The sequence below is a fragment of the Dermacentor variabilis genome, chromosome 1, assembly GCF_050947875.1.
Source record: "Dermacentor variabilis isolate Ectoservices chromosome 1, ASM5094787v1, whole genome shotgun sequence".
Lineage (NCBI taxonomy): Eukaryota > Metazoa > Arthropoda > Arachnida > Ixodida > Ixodidae > Dermacentor > Dermacentor variabilis.
Window position 1 is genome coordinate 43,896,594 of NC_134568.1, and position 20,248 is coordinate 43,916,841.

General features: G+C 44.9%; 1 protein-coding gene across 1 annotated transcript in view; it reads left to right on the forward strand.

The window, feature by feature from the left end:
- Positions 1–5,284: 5,284 nt before the first annotated feature.
- The window catches only part of LOC142572645 (nose resistant to fluoxetine protein 6-like), a 41,860-nt gene continuing 26,896 nt past the window's right edge, over positions 5,285–20,248 (forward strand). Inside the window, exons 1-4 of the mRNA XM_075681952.1 lie at positions 5,285–5,795; positions 11,340–11,551; positions 14,095–14,206; positions 16,148–16,232. Coding sequence (XP_075538067.1) covers positions 5,285–5,795; positions 11,340–11,551; positions 14,095–14,206; positions 16,148–16,232 — 920 coding nt within the window. The remainder of the gene's footprint in view (positions 5,796–11,339; positions 11,552–14,094; positions 14,207–16,147; positions 16,233–20,248) is intronic.

Genomic DNA, 20,248 nt, shown 5'->3' on the forward strand with positions numbered 1-20,248 from the left:
ATGAGGTGTACCGCGGACTTTTAAAGAGGGGAATTCCCAGACTCCGTAGATTTTATCCATGCCTGTTGCACCCCTCATCGCTTCCGCCGATGAAAAGACTCAAGAACAGCAGACGCTCCGGAAGTACGACGCCATTTTGAAAAGGTCGCATGACCACGATTGTGTTTGCTTCTGTGATTGGCTGGCGAAGTAACACAACCCCGCGCTGTCCGTGTGCCTTGGTTGCCAACTGCTTTTTTTAGATTTGTGTATGTAACATAGGGACTGGTGAAGACGAAGTTAGGCGTCTAGAGAATAAATTAGGTGCTGAGGCCCCAACAACATTAACAATAATGAGAATGTTAATGTAATACACAACCAGTCTGCAAAATTACCTTGCGCGCCCGGTAGATATAAAAGCTAACAGGGACAATGCGAACGATATTTCATTAAGTATTCAATGCTCTGCTCCACCGGCAAACAGGAACACAAATGTTAGGCACAGTGCTCATTGCCAAACAATCCCCTTAAGAAAATGACATGTATACGGAGAATAAAAATGCTGAAGCAGGGCAAAAACAAAGACGAAAAGAAAGACAGAGAAAGAGAGGGAGAGAGAAATTAACTCTAGCTGATTCCTACAGACTTAAAGTATGCACAAACAACCTCGTCAGTTGAAAGCTGACACGGATTTCCAATTGTAATCCTAAGCTAATGCTGGAGTCTCCAATCGCTCAAGTGAACAGAAGTTTTCATTAACGCCGCTAGAAATTCAGCATCCGGCTTCCATGACGCCCGCCTGTTCTATGAAGGTTCATTAGCAATTCGGTACCTAATTGCGACACTTGGGATTTTACCGCACATCTTTATGGGCGCTCGCCAGTACTATACAAGGTGTGCTCCATTCCTTGGAGTTTTATCCTCTGTCGATGGCGTTTGCTGAAAATCTTTCGCATATGCCAAAGACGCCGAAGAGAAAAATTATGGGTTTTACGTGCCAAAACCACGATTTGATAATGAGCCACGTCATAGAGGGGAAGTCCGGAATAACTTGGACCTAAATCTAAGTACACGGGCGTTTTCGAATTTCGCCCCCCATCTAAATGCGGCCGCTGTGACTGCATGTTGACTCGAAAAGGACACTGACTGTTGATGAGAATAACCGAATGCAGAGAAATGTGAGGAAAGCTTAATTTTTCAATTGCACATCAGATGGGCCGATGAGGTCATGATATTTGTAGCTGCATGCAAGAGAGCTCTTTAGCTGCGATGTAAGAATATTACTTGATATTGAGGGGATAGACTAGCAGAACAATACTTTTTCTCGGCTCATGATAAGGGGGGTTAATATAATAAGAATGATGACGACTAAAGTCCTCGTACCACTGAGCAGTTATCCGCTCCCATCGAGAGCAGCTGTGTACTACGCAGTAATTTTGCTATAAGCACATAGCAACCAACCGCACAGTTCTAACGGCAGTTATTCCGTATGATGCTGAAGCTTTACTTGGCACGTCTGCCATGCGAACTCGCCTACTTCAGAATTTGAATGTTTCTCCCGGCCACGGCGTCATGGCTGTCACGGGACCGATATGCACGTCTGCTACATCAATCCGACGAAATCGGTTGAGCACTGTAATGCATATATACTCCGCGCCGTGATCAGTAATGCAGTAAAGAATGACATCACGCTGGCAAGCGTTCCGGTGGTGCGGGTCTAGGGAACTGCAAGACAACATATATGGGCGCTACCCAGTGCGGTGAATAAGCGGCTGCGGGACTCCGTGGCTGGGCATGACGTTGAAGGATTCATTGCCTGCCGCGGTAGCCATTTTCCCACGGTAGCGAAATGAGCCAAACGCCAACTGAAAATTATTCAGCTGAGATAGTTGCTTTATAGCTAAGACGAGATTTAATAGGTGAACGAAAACGCGTGACAAAGGGAGAGAGACAAGGACGCCGCTGTCCGTCTCCCTTGGTCCCGTGTTTTCAGTTCCACTAATTAAACGAGATTTCTGGTCGTGTTAATAAGATTGAGGCGTTTAAAGCTGATTTCAAGCCGTCCCATACGTCGCTTCTCATAACGCAGGTGTTGACTTAAGAGGAAGATTTAGCTCGGGTGCCCCTATCTAAATACATGTAAAAGGAGAATTCGTTTTTCTCGGCAACCATTGCACCGAATTTGGCGAGGTTTGTTGCATTTAAAAGAAAACCTTAAAATCTAGTGACTGTTGGTTTAGAATGATTGATTTAGGTCGTCAATGTTTTATTAAAAATTGGCAAAAATCAAAAATTTTTAAAGAACGAAACTATCAAGTTTACAACTCTGTAGCTGAACAACGAAAAACGATAATACAATTCTGTGAATTGCATATGTTAGTACATTGAAAGCCAACAAAAGTGATAGGTCACACATGAATCTAGAAAAATTGAGTAATATGGAAATACAGCTTTTGCAGAACCCTTGTAACCAACGTAGCAAATTTACGTAAGATGTAAAATGACGCATCAAATTTGTCCACTTTGAATGATCTAATGGTTGCCTTTTGCAGAACCGCGATATCTGTTTTTAATGCAGAGCTATGAATTCGTAAACTTCGTGCTTCTATTTTTTTCAAACGGTCGAATATTTGAAAATTGTTTTAAGAAAATGCAGGCCCTAAATCGAAATACCGCTTCCAAAGATCACTAGAATTTTGCTTTCTCTCTCAAATGCAACGAACTTCATTAAAATCGGTCCGGGGGTTATCTCAGAAAAAACTTTTTTGCGTTTTACATGTATATGAATAGGTCGCGTCGGAATTGTGCCCGAGGTAAAGCTTCCTCTTAAGGAGTAAAGCAGAATCAATCGTTCCTAAGTAAAACGTGACGTAGTGAACTTACGGGGACAATCTTAAGGCACTTATTTATGTTTTTCATACACGCGCAGCTCTCGACAATGCCCCTTATTTTGCCCCTTGACGCGAGGCGATAACCTCTGCATTCCGAGAAATTCCCTTCACCGGCGTCACGCGTGAGTATGTGTTCGGCGAGTTGACTTACATAGGTGGCGCATGAAAACAAGCCATGGCCGTTGCTGCTCGTACTGTATTTTTCATTCTTCGCGTAACGGCAGCCTTCACTGGTTTTGTTGTTGTTCGAAGAATACGGGCTTCTGTGACGCATGACTGACTCAGCATTCGCGGACATTTGGGTTTTTCATCTCTGTTTTCCTACAAGGTCATCATTTCAGATATGCGCAATGGACCTGCGCTCAAGGCAGGAAACATGGATGCACTATCAGTTTAACATCTTTGCCGAGGAGCAATCGCTATGGGCGGCGCCCAAAACTAAGCGTGCTCGTAAATTATTCCTTCAGCTTGGGAAAAAGCTATGAAGTAGCTCGTTCCTTTTTAGCGTTTAAATATCAGCAGGATGGGTATTATATTACAGGGCGAAACAGGGCGTCAAATGTTTTATTGACGAGGTGATCAGGACTGCTGGAAAATACTAAGCAAGTGCTTCGTCTTGTGTCATGCTCAAACTGCTATGTTAACAAAATGTTGTGCAGAGTAACAACTGGAGTGCATAAGCGATTACAGACTTTCAGGCTAGCAGCTTCTTGCAAGTACTCTGACCCGACATGACTATTACAGGCAAAAAAAAAATGCGCATGATAAAAACCAGATATTGAAATGCAGTCCCATTCTGAACAGTGAAAGCGCGAACATACGCGCTGTCAATTTAAAAACCACAAAATGAGTCAAGGTATAAATTACCATTCAACTGTTGATATTTGTTAGGGTTTTGCCAATAAATTGTCACAACCTCCTCTTATTCTGGTTTGTGCGTACCTATAGATAACTTCTTGAGTCAAGGCTGAGATTATCACTTGTGTTTGAGTATCTGGTCCTTTGTGTTTGCATTTGTTTATGTTGAAGCATCTTGACCATCAGCGTTGCTAATGTTAAAGACTTTTCTCCAGGTATGCCAACAGAACAGCAGCTACGCTAACTATAAGCCAAACGTTTTCTGACAACAAGCCTCATCTCGCGTGTCCCGAAAAGCAGGGACTCGCATAACCTGAATAGCTTCTTTTACGTCGCGGCTACTGCTTCTGGCATTCGCGCCGTGAATTTGGTACAAAGACATCTTTCTAAGGGACATATTTCAAAGCCATGGGAGCCACATCATCAGTACAACGGTCAATGCCTGCGGGATGCTGAGCCAAAATTGGCTGCTGGTTTACTTCGCTTACCCCTCACGCACCGCAGACTTTTTTTTTTCATGAATCGAAGTCCCGGCTGACGGGAAAACCAGAAGTTGCAAACAGATCCCGTTCCCCACTTTCCACCGTTCACCCCCTCTCTTTTTCCACGTAGGACCTTTGCTTTCTCATACGCCTTACGCTGCAATATACGTGCCTGTCTGCATCCGAACACCGCATGAGAGAAACTTGTCGATAGCCCCACCTCCACGCGCGCGCGTCAATGCACTACACGTGACCAAATGCTTGCAAGGCTTGCGAAATCAGCTGCCTCTCATTATGGAGATGGCGTGCGTGCCGCGAACGCCGCCGTTTATCTTCTCCTCATTCGCTCACTTCTTTAATTTTATTGCATCGCAGATATTGAAGAGCCACGCAGTGACGAAGAAAATATCAGGATAAACGTGTGGTGGTCCCTGACACTCCTCCTCTGAACCAAAGGTCGTTATGTTATGTGACTATTTACATCTCTAAGTAAGAAAGGCAAAATAAAGAGGGGGAGAGATTTCGTGCTTGGGATTAAGAGCTGCCTTTGAAAAAAATAAGTTGTGATAAAACCATACGGGTCTCATAGCGGCAGCGGGCAAAGACGCAGACGGACTGTGGTGTACTTGTTATAGTGACGTTGGTGTTCGAACCCCGTACGCAGCCGCTAAATTATTCCCTTTTGAAACTAGCTACCTAACAGCTATGAGCGCCTGACAAGGTCTGTGTGGCTCTTGAAGACCACCATTTTCTGACGAAAGAACTCATTTCGCCTTTTCGGAGCGTAGCGATAGATTGCTTCCCACTTTATTGGCCTCCTCCACTATTCATCACTCTTCGAAGACTGTTGTAACCGTGCCAGTGTTACTATAAGCGTGAGTGACATTGGTGAAGGGCGCATCAATGTTGGTTTTCGGCAGAGGATTACTGTTGCGGAGAGTTAGAATGCTGGCACTGCAGTTTCTCTGGGCGTCGCTTCTCTTTACGTACTGCGCCCAAACCACATGCGCAAGCGTCACTTCGCCGGCTACTGTCCTCCCAGGGCAAACGACAAGTGGCCAAGGAGGATTCTCAATGGTACCTGAAGCCACAACGCCTTTTGAAGTGGGAATTGCTGAGTCGCACTTCTTGCCACGCAACCTTAGAGGGGCTCCAGAAGGTCAGTCCACTTTGGTATTGGCGACGGTCAAACAAAAGGAGTTTACCGGTGGAGACGCAGTACAAGAAGACCAGCGTGTAGAAGATGTGACCCCTTCGATTGTTCTAACGTCGGCAGAACCCCTGAATACACAAGAAAGGACTTCTCAATACGAAACAAGGACCAGTGTTACAGCACTCGAGAGCGGCACTATGATGGACACGCAGCGCACGGATTCTCCTAGTAGTGCTATAGTATCTAACACTTCTCGTCCCGAGAAGTCCAAGTTTCTAGAAAGCATTCGGGTTGGAATCAAGCAGCTCATGTCTAGCGCAGGCCCAAGTTTCACGAAGCAGTTACTCCAGGCGGATATATCTCCGGAATGCACCTTCGGCCTGTTCAACTTTATGCGCGCCCTCCAAGCACTCGAGCCATGGGCCTTAAGATGTGAGTGTGCTGCAGTTTGGCTTTCTTACGCTCGTCGTGTCGTTTTCTGTGACCTTGTTTTTTGATCGCGCTTTTATAGCGTAAGAGCACTTTTGAAATATGGGTCCAGGCCCGGTATTCACAAGAGCGTTCTTCCGCTACAATCGTGATGTTAGAAATATTAGCGTATACCTCAGGGAAATAGCAAATAACACTTGTTTCTAAAAATAAAAATCTTCGGGAATTGAGTTTCAAGGCCTGCATCCTCAAAACACGTCGTACGTTAACCACAACGCCTTTTGAAGGGGAAATTACTTACTAAGTTGCAGTTTTTGCCACGCAACCTAAGATTTAAAGTTATTCTTAAGAACAAGCGCCTGAACAATCACGGTAATGAACATAGTGTTAGCGAAGGTGGCCGATAAATGACAAACTAGTCTGACGTAATGTGAGCTATTCAAATGCTAACCCCATGTAAAGAATACTTCTCTTACGTAAGAACGTTTCCTCATTGGCCAGCGTTCAGATTCAGGGCAATAACGATCAGTGTAATAACGAGGTGACAGAACTTGCGAAGGCTAGTCCTGGGATACAACTCGTATACATAACAGTTTTGTGAATACCGCCCCTGGTGACGAATCCACAAAGCTTTCAGTTCCTTAGGCTGGCTGCTTTAGCTAATACGTGCAAAATAACGGGTGTCTGGCACCTGATCTGACGAGGACTTATCGCGTGACAACGTTTTTGTCAATGCAGGCTCTGACCCTTCTCAAGGGCTCCTAGTTTATGGTTTAAGAATGACGAAGCCTTCGACGCGCAATAACGCCTGGCGAGATCAAGAAGGGGCCATTCGTGAAAGCGATCGAAACTACAGCCACTGTGACAGCCATTCATAAGTAGGCTTCACAATAGCAAAGCTTTCTTTCGTTCCCGCAATCACAAGAACGTGCTTACGCTAGAGCTGTTCTCAAGAACAAGTACCATACAGTTGTGTTGGCGATATCAATAGCGTGGGCAGCTGGTCAACGGCAAAGAGCTTTTACGAATGAAATCGTTTATGAATTCTGTCATGAATCAGTATTTGCAAAAGTTCTCTTAGGTGAATACCATTCGCTATCATTAGCATGTCAATTGCTATCACGAGTGGCACGTCCCCAAGGTTAGTCCCTAAAGAAGTTATTTTACGTAAGAGATGTTTTGTAAATTTAGATCCTGGACACGTACCCACAAAACTTGCCTTACGTAAGCGCTGTTCGCAGCAGGCCATCGCTGCTAAGACTCTTTCCTTACCACGCTGAATGTTATATTGAGTAGCGGGTGCACAGCACCAGCCAATGAGGAAATCTCACATAAGGAGGATTTGACGAATACGGGCCCTGCGCCGAATTCGCAAAGCATTTCAATCGTAACAGCTGCTGGCTATTCTCCGGTGGCCTTCTTAATCAGAATTGGCCAGCTCCGGCTCTTACCAACGCCTCTAACGTTCGACGTGCTTTGTCAGTCCGTGATCAGGGCGGAATCAACGAAACGGTTGTTCTGTAAGTACTGTTTGCCATCGGTCGACGACCTTCACTATAATGTCAAGTTCGCTATCACGATTCACTGGCCAACTGTATGAGCGAATGTATAATGTAGTGACGGTGGTCACCAATGGCAACTCTTCCTTGTGAACGCAGGGCTTCGATAGTACTACTTTTGTGCGTGGTGGCTTTGACTGGCAAGAAATGGTGAACATTTTAAGTTCACCATTCACCACATCTGCCTGTCGCAGTGTGTCATTTCTATACAGCAACTATAGGGGTGTTTCTTGTTCGAAGTTCGTTCCTTCATTTGTTCTTCAGTGTGGTCCTGCGTTCATCAGTTCGTTCGCCCGTTCATCCATTTATTCATTAATTTTGTTTTTTTCATTCTTTACAAAGAAAAATTCGCAGTTCCGCCCGAAAGGCGACGCACCGATTGCGATAGTAAATTAGTAGATAGCTGTACGAAACAAGGATAGTAGTTTATCGCCCGTATAATCTAGTAAACATTCGCTTACTGACCAAATTAACAATGATAGAATGTGTAAGCGGGACTCAACGAGGATGTAGAAAGAAACAGACACACAGAGACAGCGCTGTCTTTGTGTGTCTGCTTCTGACTACGTCCTTGTTCAGTCGCGCTTACACATTCTTTCATGGAGTTAGACCAACTAGCCCGTCAACGTGTTTCAACTAAATTACCCAGCACGGTGTCACGCGCGCACAGGTTAACATGAACACGTCTCGCTCGATGAGAGCGGAAACTCGTTTTGAAAATTCTCGAGTAAGGAATCACGGCAGCAGCAAGCGAATTGGCCTTCATGCATGTCTCGCTTCAGCGCGAACGAAACGCCGAAAGCATAGCGCATACGAAGCTACCGGCACTACGCGCACTCTGCAAACATCGCAGATCGCTTTGAAGATGAGGCCCGCGCGGGCGCGCACGTTAGCCATGCGGCATATCGCTTTCTAGGCACACGAGCGCCGGCAACGCGGCCCTACGGAGTCCGCCAAAGCGTTGTAAGGTTTCTAGTCGGGCATGAACTATGTGGTAGCTGGCCCATACCGTCGTCCCACTCACCCACGCTTGGGACGTGGGTGTAGGGAGAAACTTGCTCTCATCGAGAACAAGTAGTACAGGATTTATTTACATATTTACATTAAAAGAAGCGATACATTTCGGCAGTCTAGCGTGACTCCCAAATGGAGCACGCAAGACGAAGCATACAGCACACGACCACGAAGCTCCAAAAACTAAGCACACCGCTTGTCGAGCACGAGCACCCTCTAGCAGCCGACAAACTGCTGCTTAGAAAGCCTCTGTCCAGCCTAGATCCCTAGGGGAGGGAATACTGCTGTCCAGACTTCGTCCAATCGGACCGTCCACAGCCGTTGGGGCGTAGTCGACCCGCCTTTGAGGGGGAGGGCTCACACACACACGTACACACTTTGGATTCCCAGAACCCGAGTTGAGCGGATCCTCGTAGCCAGGTGGTCACGCCAGACCCCAGACGGCGCCTCTTAATTCCAGAGCTGACTTTCTCCGGTAGTCGCCACGAGCGTCAGCAGACTGACGAATCCTGGGGCCCTAGGAAAACGTACCGCAAAGCACCCTTTTGTTAGAGTAGCTCTTCTTGCTGCAGAGAGATCATGAAGGCCACGGCAAATCAACAAACAATACGTGGGCCGCCAAACGTGGGCAGCCCTGTCGCCGTTGCCGACTCTGCGAAGAAGACGCATAGTGTATTAACGTTCTCCGAAGGGAGTTCATGGTCGGTTAGCGCTGTCGTCTTCGCCGGTTCTCTGAAGGACGCCACCACCGCGGGTCGATCGAAGCGCCTGCAGCGGGCTGAGATAACTTTGCAGAGCAGTACCCCTGCAGGCCGATCGTAACAGCGTCTACTACGGCGTCCGCGATTCGCGTGCCCAACGCCGTAGTAGACGCCGCGGTTGCCTCCACTCTGTACGAAACGGCGGGCGAGGAGGACAACGAGGCACCGTAGCAGCCGCCCAAGAACGCTCCTCCTCTTTCGCCTCAATCCCTGCCTCGCGCACCAAAGGAGAGGGCAAGCATCCGCGCTGCGTTCCTCTGTCGCGCATGCGAGATTGAAGCACATTCGCCGGCTCACCCGCACATGCTTTCACTCTTACGGAACCTCACTGCGACGGCGACGACGATGGCATAAATGCGCCTGGAGTGTCCATATAGTTGCTATCGAAATAAAATGCAGGGAACACGCACAAAATCTTGCCATAAAGCAGCTTGACGGGATCCATGTACCCAGACAGATGCTGCAAGACAGTTCTAAATAAGTTTGCAGTGATGAAATTAATTAAAAAAACATAACACGCGTAAGCTAAGTAAGTACATACCAAGTGTTTCCTGCATTTAATGCAGTTTAAGTGTAAATGAGCAGTGGATGATAGTTGTTGCCGACCTTCATCGCTTCCCAGACCTACATTAAGTATTAATTCAACGTAAAGGGAGGCCGAGATAACGTTACGATGCTATAGTTTCAATTTTGCTTTTTGCGCTTCTTGAGGCGACCGAGCGGCACTACGTCTACATTGACAATGCGCTCGGCGGGTTGTAAGTCGTACATGGCAAGAAACGTATAGAACCGAATGAAAAGAACCCGTACTTTATTACGGCTCGCATATCGATTCACACCATGCAGGTTAACCCTTTAATGACAAGACATATAAATAGCAAGAAAAATGTTTATTTTCTACCTAAATATGCAAAACACATCAAGAATGTACATAATTAACAAAAAGAAAAACAAATATTTTGCGAGAATATTTTTTCTGCAATAGGGGGGGGGGAAACCCCAGCTAGGAAACTGGAAGTAGGGTTCACCCCAATACACATAGGGCTTTGTTTTCAATTTGCATAGAAAGCTCTCATCATATGTGAACCATAGATGCGCATTTCATTGCCTTTACATCACATGTGTGGCACCACTGCTGCTGGATATGTTGAATCGGCCTGTCTGCGGTGGCTTTGCTTTCAGAAGACAGTGAGTCGCGTGACAAGCTTCTTCCTCCTCGTCCAGTGTTCCTGCTCTAAACCCACAAATGACGCTTTCTGCCTGCCATTCAGTGTTGACCGAAGACATTTAGCGAGAAACTTCGCACTCATTACTGAAACTCGGCAAGAAAAGCATTCTTTTTTGGTATGACCCGCCGTGCTTGCTCAGTGGCTATGATGTTGGGCTGCTAAGTATGAGGTCGTGGTAACAAATCCTGGCCACGGAGGCCGCAATTCAGTGGGAGCGAAATACGAAAACACTACCGTACTTAAATTAGGCGCGCGTTAAAGAACTCCAGGTGGTTCGAATTATTCCGGAGTCGCCCGCTACGGCGTGCCTCATAAAGAAATCGTGGTTTTGGCACGTAAAACCGCATACCAATGAAAAAATAATGAACTTTTTTTATGTGTTGCCCGTAGGCAACACTCATGAATAAAGGGTTAATGTTCTCAGTAGCGGAAATGATCAGTAGGAGCACCTGCAGGACATTCCAACGGCCGAGAACGTAGGCGGGCGACAATGCTTATTTATAGTAGTCTGGCACGTGCCGCGACAGGGCGTTATGCCTGATGTAGGCATCTGGGCAAGCGGCTCTTATCGCATGACGGTGCAAATGTCCTGTCGTGGGCCAGTCTCGCTGCAGCTGACCTTGTTCATCCATCGCACGCTTGAGAGCAGCACAATAACAGTGCGCAAGCGCCCCGTCACGTGGTATTTTGTTCATATTTCGCGGGCTTTCTTTGAAACGCGGAAAAAAGGACCACGTGAGATATATCATGTTGGAAACATTTTATTGAGAGGACAACTATGCGTATCACACTTGGGGTCTGCAGCCAATACTTAAAAAGTTGATTAATTAAACATAACTAATCCGTTAGCTGAGGGAAAAAAAACTCTAGGCTACTGCCAACATTTTTAAATTTTGGCTCAAGTTATGTGGAACACAACCTGTATATACCAGAGTTACAGACATTCATTTTCTTTTGTGCATCTACGGCCGCAATTTGGCGCAGTGATTGACGCAACGGCAAAGTATCCAACGGGCTTCCTCCAGGTCAACATGGCCGAAGTGGGTGCCTACGACGAATGCATCGAGACTGTGGTACGCGACGACAACGGCTTCGAGAAAGTCCGGGGTCAGTTCTGCAACATGCATGTGCAGCTCGGAGACGACGTTTCTTTCATCGACGAGATCCTACCAGCCTTGGCATTCTCTCACGAACGGGTCAGTCGGCTTTCTTATAATTTGTCTCTCGGTCTCTGCCTCGTTTCCTGCCATGTTTTGCTGGAGTGCTCCTTTTTTTTTGGGTGGGTTGGGGGGAGGAGAGTAAGCAGCAGCTAACAATATGATGTATGTACAACCGTCAGAAATATGAGACGGTATGCTGAACTTGTTTTTAGGAACTAATAATTCCTTACATCTGAAAGAGACTGTGAAATAGGACATAAGTGGCAGGAAAGTATATCATAATGAATGTCCCGTTGGCTACCAAGAACTCTAGTGTAAATGTGTACTAAGAGCCTTAATTTCATCTAAACTATATATAGCCACTTCGAGAAATTGGACGTTCTACAACACTGTCCAGCCACTAATATCACCTGCGGAAAGTAAATCTGGGTCCCTTTTAATTATTTCCTAGCAATGACAGGAAGACCCCTTGTCGCGTTAGATAAGTAATTTGTTTCTTATTTCGTGCTAAAGAGCCTGCGTAGGCGTTCTGCAGTAGCCGTGTCCTGGGTCAGCAGCTACACTAGAGAGAGCACTTAGAAGCGCCGGTGTTTACGGATAGACCAGGCTAAAGACTACGTGCGGTTAATCATGGACATTCGGTTGCAAGAGGCACTTGTGCAGTTTATATTAGAAGCAGGCCTCCACGCACTTATTCGTTTACATTATGCCGTGCTGCACTCCATGCGTAAAGAAAAAGCTTATTTTTTCCAGACTGAGCAATAAGAGATGCAAAGGACAATATATTTCAAGTGTGGTTTTATACTCGAAAGTATGGTTTTATACGTGGGGAACGATCCAGCAAAGCTAGTGGGATCGTTCCCCACTTGCGGCAAGTTGTTTTTCATCCACTTTCATTTCCATTAATTTGTCGTTTCTTTATTTCATTTATTAATCACAAGTAATTTTCCCTATGTTGTCCTTGTTATCAGTGTTTGTTGGCTTCTTATGACGTGTCAGATAAGGGTATGGCAAACAACAGAGTAAGGACAATTGCACCCTTAAGGGTGTTTTCTCATGTCTTATAACTCACGCTCATAGATCCATATAAAAGAGTGTTTAGGCGAAATAATACACCCATTTGAAAGGGTGACTTTTTTTGGAATAGCACCCTTTCCCCCAATGTGTGTCTCGCCGAAATGCACACTGCGTTTTATTTTTACAGTGATATGTTTATGCTATCGCTACCTTAGTCTTTCGGGCGTCCGCCGAAGTAATCCCGAAGTGTTTTCCGTGAACATAAAGCAACCCAGCCTGAATTGGAACTAGAGTACTAGAATCCATAGTCTAGTACACTCTAATTCGAACTGTGGACGTACAAATGGTCAGCCGGAAGTGTAACCTCTCGACCACTCTCCACTTCACTAAAGCACCTCCATTCGCGCGGCGCCGCTGCTTTTGCTAAGTCGCGCCAACCTTCGAGGTGCGCCGCTGTTCCTTAATTCATCGCTCATACCAGCTGCCCTTCGGGGGTTTCCACTTCCGGTTGTTCCACATCCGGGATTTTCGGTCCCTGAATTTTCGCTTGTTGCACGCTCGCACCTCTGTGCGGCAGTGACATCGCTTCCGCCTAAAACCAGAAGCTGGGACTGCGTAAGTTCGGCTTGACGCCGTAAGCTGAGGGAATGAGGGAGAGAGAAGCGCGGAGGAGAATGACAGGTTGGCCATACTTAAACTTGTCGGCGAAAACGTGTATGCAGAGGCTGTACGCTTCGCCACCAGGGACGCCGCGTACGTGAAGCAGCATGTGGACATTTATAGTCTACGGGACCATATGACATGCTCGAACAATGGTTTGGGGCAAACCGCTGAGAAATATATACCTAAGGCCCTCTATACTTGCCTGAACTGTTGAGTGCCCGAGAATCCTCAAATTCTGTAATATGTGTGTTTCGCACAAATCCCCCTTTTAGCACTCTAAATTTAATGAAAGAGTAAAATAAATGTGTTGTGCTAATGAAGGCAGCCGTTTTCGAAATTCTCAGAGAGTAACGGTATAAAAATGGTGTTTACACACCCAACCCACCCACTAGGGTATGATTTTTCGAAGTTTTCTTTTGGTAATGAATTGTGGAATGACATTTAACCACTGTTTCTACCCACATGCGCCAACTTTTTGTACAATAGAAGCAACCGGGACTTGTTTATTTTTACCTTAATTTTATTTGCTTTGTACATTTTTCGTTGCAGGAAACGCAGGGTTGATAAATTCGAGAAAATGTAACATTCCACAAGTGTCACTTTGACACACGAAACTACCCACATTGCCTAAAATAAAGCTCGTATACAATAAATGAATGCGACTTACTCGCTTGTTGTGCACTGAACATTACCTTGAATTGTCTGCACACTTGGAGCAAAGCAACATTGCAGGTAAAAAAAAAGTTAAGCCTTTCTTGCTAGGAGCTGGGGTGGAACGGAGCTGACCATTATTGCTTGGCTTTGTATATATATTTTGTTCGAATGCTTGTGACCGAGACACTGTAAACCGGTAAATTATTTATTTTCGATTAACAAGACGTCTTATTTTTTTATCCTAGGTCGAACATTTCAAGGGCTATCTGACAGATAAGAAGTTGACCGGCCTTCGCCTCGGCGTCTGTGTCATCGACTCGTGCAGCGAGCAAGACATCACCAACATCGCCCACTCCTGTGAGTTTTGGGAAGCGCTGTGCTTTAGAGATTGCTTTACTATTCCTCTGCGACATTTTGTTTACGGGGCCAAAATTCACAAAGATTTTCGTTCTTAGGGTAACTCCGCCATTGGCTAGCCGCCTTCACAAATAATATGTCCCGCATCAGAATTTGCTGGAATTTTCTCTTACTAGAAATTCTAGTGCAATATTTTTACCGCATAAACGGCTTTTGTCGAGGTTACCGGCAGGCTTCCGTCGAACCAATCTAACAAAAATTACATCACCTGACATGGCGGCATCTGGCCCGTCCAGGCCTGCCCGTTGTAAGCCGAACGGGTAGTCTTTTATAACCAGTTAAAAAAAATTGGGATTTTACGTGCCAAAACCACTTTCTGATTATGAGGCACGCCGTAGTGGAGGACACCAGAAATTTTCAGCACCTGGGGTTCTTTAACGTGAGCCTAAATCTAAGTACACGGGTGTTTTCGCATTTCGCCCCCATCGAAATGCGGCCGCCATGGCCGGGATTCCATCCCGCGACCTCGTGCTCAGCAGCCAAACACCATAGCCACTGAGCAACCACGGCGGGTTATAATCAATTTGTTCCCTTCATGTGAAGTAAACGATTTTGTAGATTTTCGCTGCGCTTTATCTCCTTTCAGCAGTAATGTTCGGGCACTATCTTGGCGGTCTCGTTCGTATTGTTTCTCGATAATAAAGGAAGACTGCCTAGGCCATGGTCAAACAAACATATCTCGCGATTTCACTGAAACGAAATAGTGGCGCCATCTATCACCGTTAGGGCAAAACACCACGAGACACGCTGCGCTGTCACAGATGACGCCACCGTCAGGTTGTTGAGAAATCGGCGTCTGTTGAGTCATGTCACCGCAGATGACCAACACTCAAACGAGTTTGAACAGCTGAACTGAAACAGCACAGGGATAAACAGGAAAGACAAGGACATCTTAAGTTTTTTTTTCATTTGAGCTGTTTAAACTCGCCTTAGCTTTGAACCAACTAGCTCAGGTAAATACTATTCTGAAAAACACTTGCCATTGGCTTTTATTGGCGTTACTTCAGGCAGCATCGACAACACACAGTGTTTTTTCTCACTTCGAATACTGCAAAAAAAACGGCTTACAAAATTTCTTTGGATTATGTGGCTAGTGAATAATTATTGCCCAGGCGGACACCATGTGCAAAAAAAATCGGAATTCATTCCTTAAACAAATTTATTACATTATTAACTTCTCAGTTAACAAGCTTCATGGCGCACGTTTATTTTGGGAACTTGAAGGGAATCATCGCAAAGGTCTAGGTACGACTTTCTACATTGCAATATGGTCATGTAGACTGAAACCACTGGGGTCAAATTATTATTTACTCAAGTTGCCTGATCACGCATGCGGCACCGCCATGAGTAGCTCGTGGTTCAACCCCCCCCCCCCCCCCCGCCTGTGGTGTATAGGGTAGCGTAAAGTGAAGCTTCGGCATACAGCGCAAATAAAGCGGTCTGCCTCACCCTGCTGTTAAAGTGACTATGCGTCGAATCGGGAGTGGCGCAAAGCGGCAATCGGAACATGCTCGTGGAACCACTACACAAAGCTTTTCGTTCGTAAGTGCTATTACCTATTGGCTAGCCACCTTTGCTAACGGTCACTCCAGCACTGAGACTGGCTGAACTTTTCCTTTATGAACAATTTTAGCCTAAGAGGTTTTTGCAACTACGCGTCCTGATCCTTGCAAGGAGCAATATTGTTTGGTCACAGCAAGAAATGAGGTGTTTTCTCTATAAGCCTTTGCTGTTCAATAAAATTCCGAGGACGAGATGCAAGTACATCATTGATACAATGTGGTATTTTGATATATAATGGCGCCTAAATGTATGTTTAAAAAGGTAATGAAGTGAACTGAATAGCACAAGTTGCCAAATGAACGCGACTTTTTATTTCAGTGCTGGGAAGCTTTGCGACAATCAACGTCAAGAACTGCGTGACAAGCGTGGACGAGGGGATAGACAACACTCAGGCATGGATTATGTGAGTGTGCCGCAATTATATTGCAGTGAACCTTTTGTGGGCGAGGTGTGCATTCAAGATGGAAAAAAATTATAATGCGTGCGGCATTGAGGACCAAAAGTACTGTAGGAATATAAATGAGGTCTAAAATACACTTCGTTGGAGCGTTCCACAGTCTTTGCCTTCAAATATTTTAGGGGTGAGTGAATATAGTAAAATGTGCAATAACGTATCAAATACTCTCTTATGCGATTCGGTCCTTTAATAACACATTCACTACTCGATTTGGTCCTCGAATCGAATGGTCGCAATTCGAAAATCGGAGTACTTTTTCGAATATTTTTTGAGTAATTTATGTCGTAGACTGTACACGAGCCGCAATGAAATTAAAGCAAAAATATCACAACTTTCAGCCCACTCACAAGGGCTGTAGCGTACTAGAGCATGCTCAGACAGCCAGACATTTCTGTCTAAACAACATCGTTCACAATAAAATGCTACTTAGACATTGGGCAGTTAGTATTGTTTGCTATTATTTATAAATGTAGCACCTTTGTTCTCTCAACGCATTAAATAAGAATACGTTACATTGCAGCATCGGATTAAATAAGAATACGTCATACTGCAGCACACTTTCTACAGGGTGTCGCAAGTGTCATGCAACGAGATTTAAAGAATATGCAAATGGCACGTAGCTAGACAGAACCAAGGTAATGTTTGCCGTCGCTTGGAGACACTCAGATTACGTTTTGCATTCCGCGTAATTACATAATCAGTGTTAATTAATTCTCCAATAATATTACTAGATTAAAAGTGTCAATTGTAAACTTATAAAGGATCGCGAAAAACTCCCGATACAGCTTTCTGTTGCTTGATACGTGCTGCATAAAAGTGTTTTTCCGACCGTGAAAGAAGCCCGTGAATACACGCAAGGTTGCTGCGTGACTGGCCGCTCGCGGCACTTTGCGTGTAGTCCCGAGCTTCTCTCACGCTAGGAAAAAACGCTTTTATGCAGCACGCATTGAGCAACAGAAAAGTGTGTCGGGAGCTTTTTACGTTGCTCTACAATTTTCTCATTTACACTCTTCCTCTAATAATAATATTTCAGAAGAATAAATAATTAGGACTTATTATGTAATTAGGTGGACTGAAAAAAATAATCAGAGTATCTCCAAGTGACGGCAAACAACATTCCCTTGGTTCGTCCCATTTACGTGCCATTTGCGTATTTATTAAATCTTGGTTCATGATAGTACCTAAACCAACCTTCTTTAATAGTGGCAACATCTGCCGCGACACTTCAAACTCAACAAAAAGTGTCGGCTTTCTTTTTTCGTTATGCCATCGCCGCAGACGACACGCATTTCTTGTTTAATCGCGAAGGAATACACCAGATGAAAAAAAAAACAACTAAATTCTCGTGTTTTACGGGCCCAATTCAAGACACGATTATGAGGCACACCGTTGCAGAGGACTTCACATTGTTTTGACCAACGGGGATTTTATTAATCGCCCACCTAAATCTATGCACACGAGCACGCGAGTTCGTGCCCTGCGCCTTTATCGAAATGTGGCCGCCATGGTGGGGTCGAACCCATGACCTAGATCTGAGCACCGCAACGCCATAGCCACTGCGCGTCCGCCGTGGTTTAGCACCTATTTTATATGGCCAAGGTAAACATTTGGGATAATCTATGACCGCGCATGTTTTGGAACGGCGCTATTTTAAGTTTGCGAGCAAGCTGCTATGCAGAGTACTGGAAGTGTACTGAAAGAAACTTTCTTATGTGTATACCAGGATGTGAATATTGTTCGAGGAAACTAGTAAGATGGCTGCACATCATTCGCCAACTATGTGAAAAATATTCGGCATTCCAATCTGTTCGATTTAATACTGGCATTACATACGATTCATATTCGATTCAATTCGCTTCTCCTATATACTGTTCTATTCGTATTTGATTCGGTAACAAAGGCTACTTTTCACACACCCCTAATGTTTTTTTAATTCCACTGTCGTCATTGAAAGGACGCCGTATGCTACCGAGTTTGTCTCCAGATCTATAACATTAAACTCACATGGTGCGGTCATTTCATGTAAATGCATGCTGCCTTTACTGAATCTTCATTTCTTCCGTAACGCTTCAGCAAGTGCAAGTAAATCATCGAATGCTTGTATTAATTTTGTCTGCAGTACGAAAGAAGTTATCTTGACAATGGAACACGTGGCGCATAAGTACGTTCTAACGAAGGATAGCGGGAGTAACATTATTTTGGGAACCCTTTCAGGTGCCCCTCCAACAGCCATTTCCTGTCTGTCAAAAGTTCTTGGCAATTTGTGTATACGCACTAGCCCAGGATGCAGGTAAATACGTTAATGAAGACAAAATCCAACGTTGGTACTTCTTTTTTCTTGAGCAGGAGAGTCACGCTCATTTACATGCAAGTCGGAGATAAAGATGCATGCGCCACATAATTACATGTTGCAACGCCAATCTGCAACGACGACAAGGAGATAGGAAAAGGAAAGAGTTTTTGTTGATGGTTGCGGGGAGCGCATCGTCACTTTTATTCTCGAAAAGTAAACGTGATCTTCCTTTTTTTGTGAGACTTCATCTCTGACCACCATAGGTAGAAGGTTTATTTTTAGTAAAGAGAAGTAAGTAAATTAAGGGATTTTCTTCACATTGATCTGTCAGAATGTTTCACCATATTGTAATGTGCGATCCGTTACCGCTGATCCCAGTCATTACATACATACATACATACACATACACACACACATACACACACACACATACACACACACATATACACACACACATACGTACATACACACACACACACACACACGTACATACACACACACACACACGTACATACACACGCACACACACACACACACACACACATACACACACACACACATACTAAACCACACAAGTGTGACTAAAGCACACGAAATCGCGCAAGAGCAAACACGCGTTCTTGTCTTTTGTTTCTCTTCAGCCTGGCGAATTACAATACAGTCGTGGAAAATAACCTATTGTTCGCTAATAAACGAATGAATTATGAATAGTTGTTTGGATGCGGTGGTTTCCTATCTAAGACTGACGACGTGACCCCATCAAGATGCGATCATTTATCGAAGAAAAAAAAAAGATTTACTGCGCCTACTGAAGTGCGTCGCCTAAATTTTGGTGACATAGATGTACAGATAAGGGAAATAGAAGACGCATATTTCCTCTTTCGGCTTTAATTCTTTAGGTCTGAGGAAGTGTCAACGAACTCGCAGCCCTCAATAACTATTTACGTACTAAACGGTACCGACGTTTTTCTTTTTTTCTTTGTAGCAAATTGCTTTCCCTGAGCGCTGTTCTTTGGTGCGAAAAACGTACACTCGCCAAGGGTAAAAGAAAAATAATAATAAAATGACGTTTCGGACCCCTTGATCACAAAGAAGATACAAGCATGTGCGTGTGACTATTTATGGGTGAGGTGGCGCAGCATGCGGGTGTTTATCTCGAGATGATTACCTGTTTCTCGTGCGTCTAGTTGATTGAATGCCGTAAGACTCTAAAAGCAAACGAACCCATAAATGTTTCTCGGTTGAAAGGATGGCTGCCGAGTCTCAGTCAATGGTCTGTCCGGTTAGTTCGTGATGTTCCGCCAAGGCGTTTGCGGCTGTGTAGAGGCGGCATCATTCTTGTGTTGCTCAAACGACCTTTAAAGCTTCCGCCTCTCGCCGATGTACGACACGTCACACTCTTTACATAGTATGTTGTAGATTACTGCAGGGCTGTCACTCCCCTCCAAAGAGTCTTTTGGACGAACCACTGGTTGGCCAAGTTTTCGGGAAGGGACGCGGGCGATTTGAACACCGTGGCCTGTGAAAATCCTTACAAGGGCCTTGTTTGTTTCCGCAGTGTATTTATTTATTTATTTCATGTACCCTCAGGGCCATTGGCATTGGAGAGGGGAGTGGTTACAAGCATACAAAACAAGAAAAATAGGAAATGTGATACAAGGAATAGGAG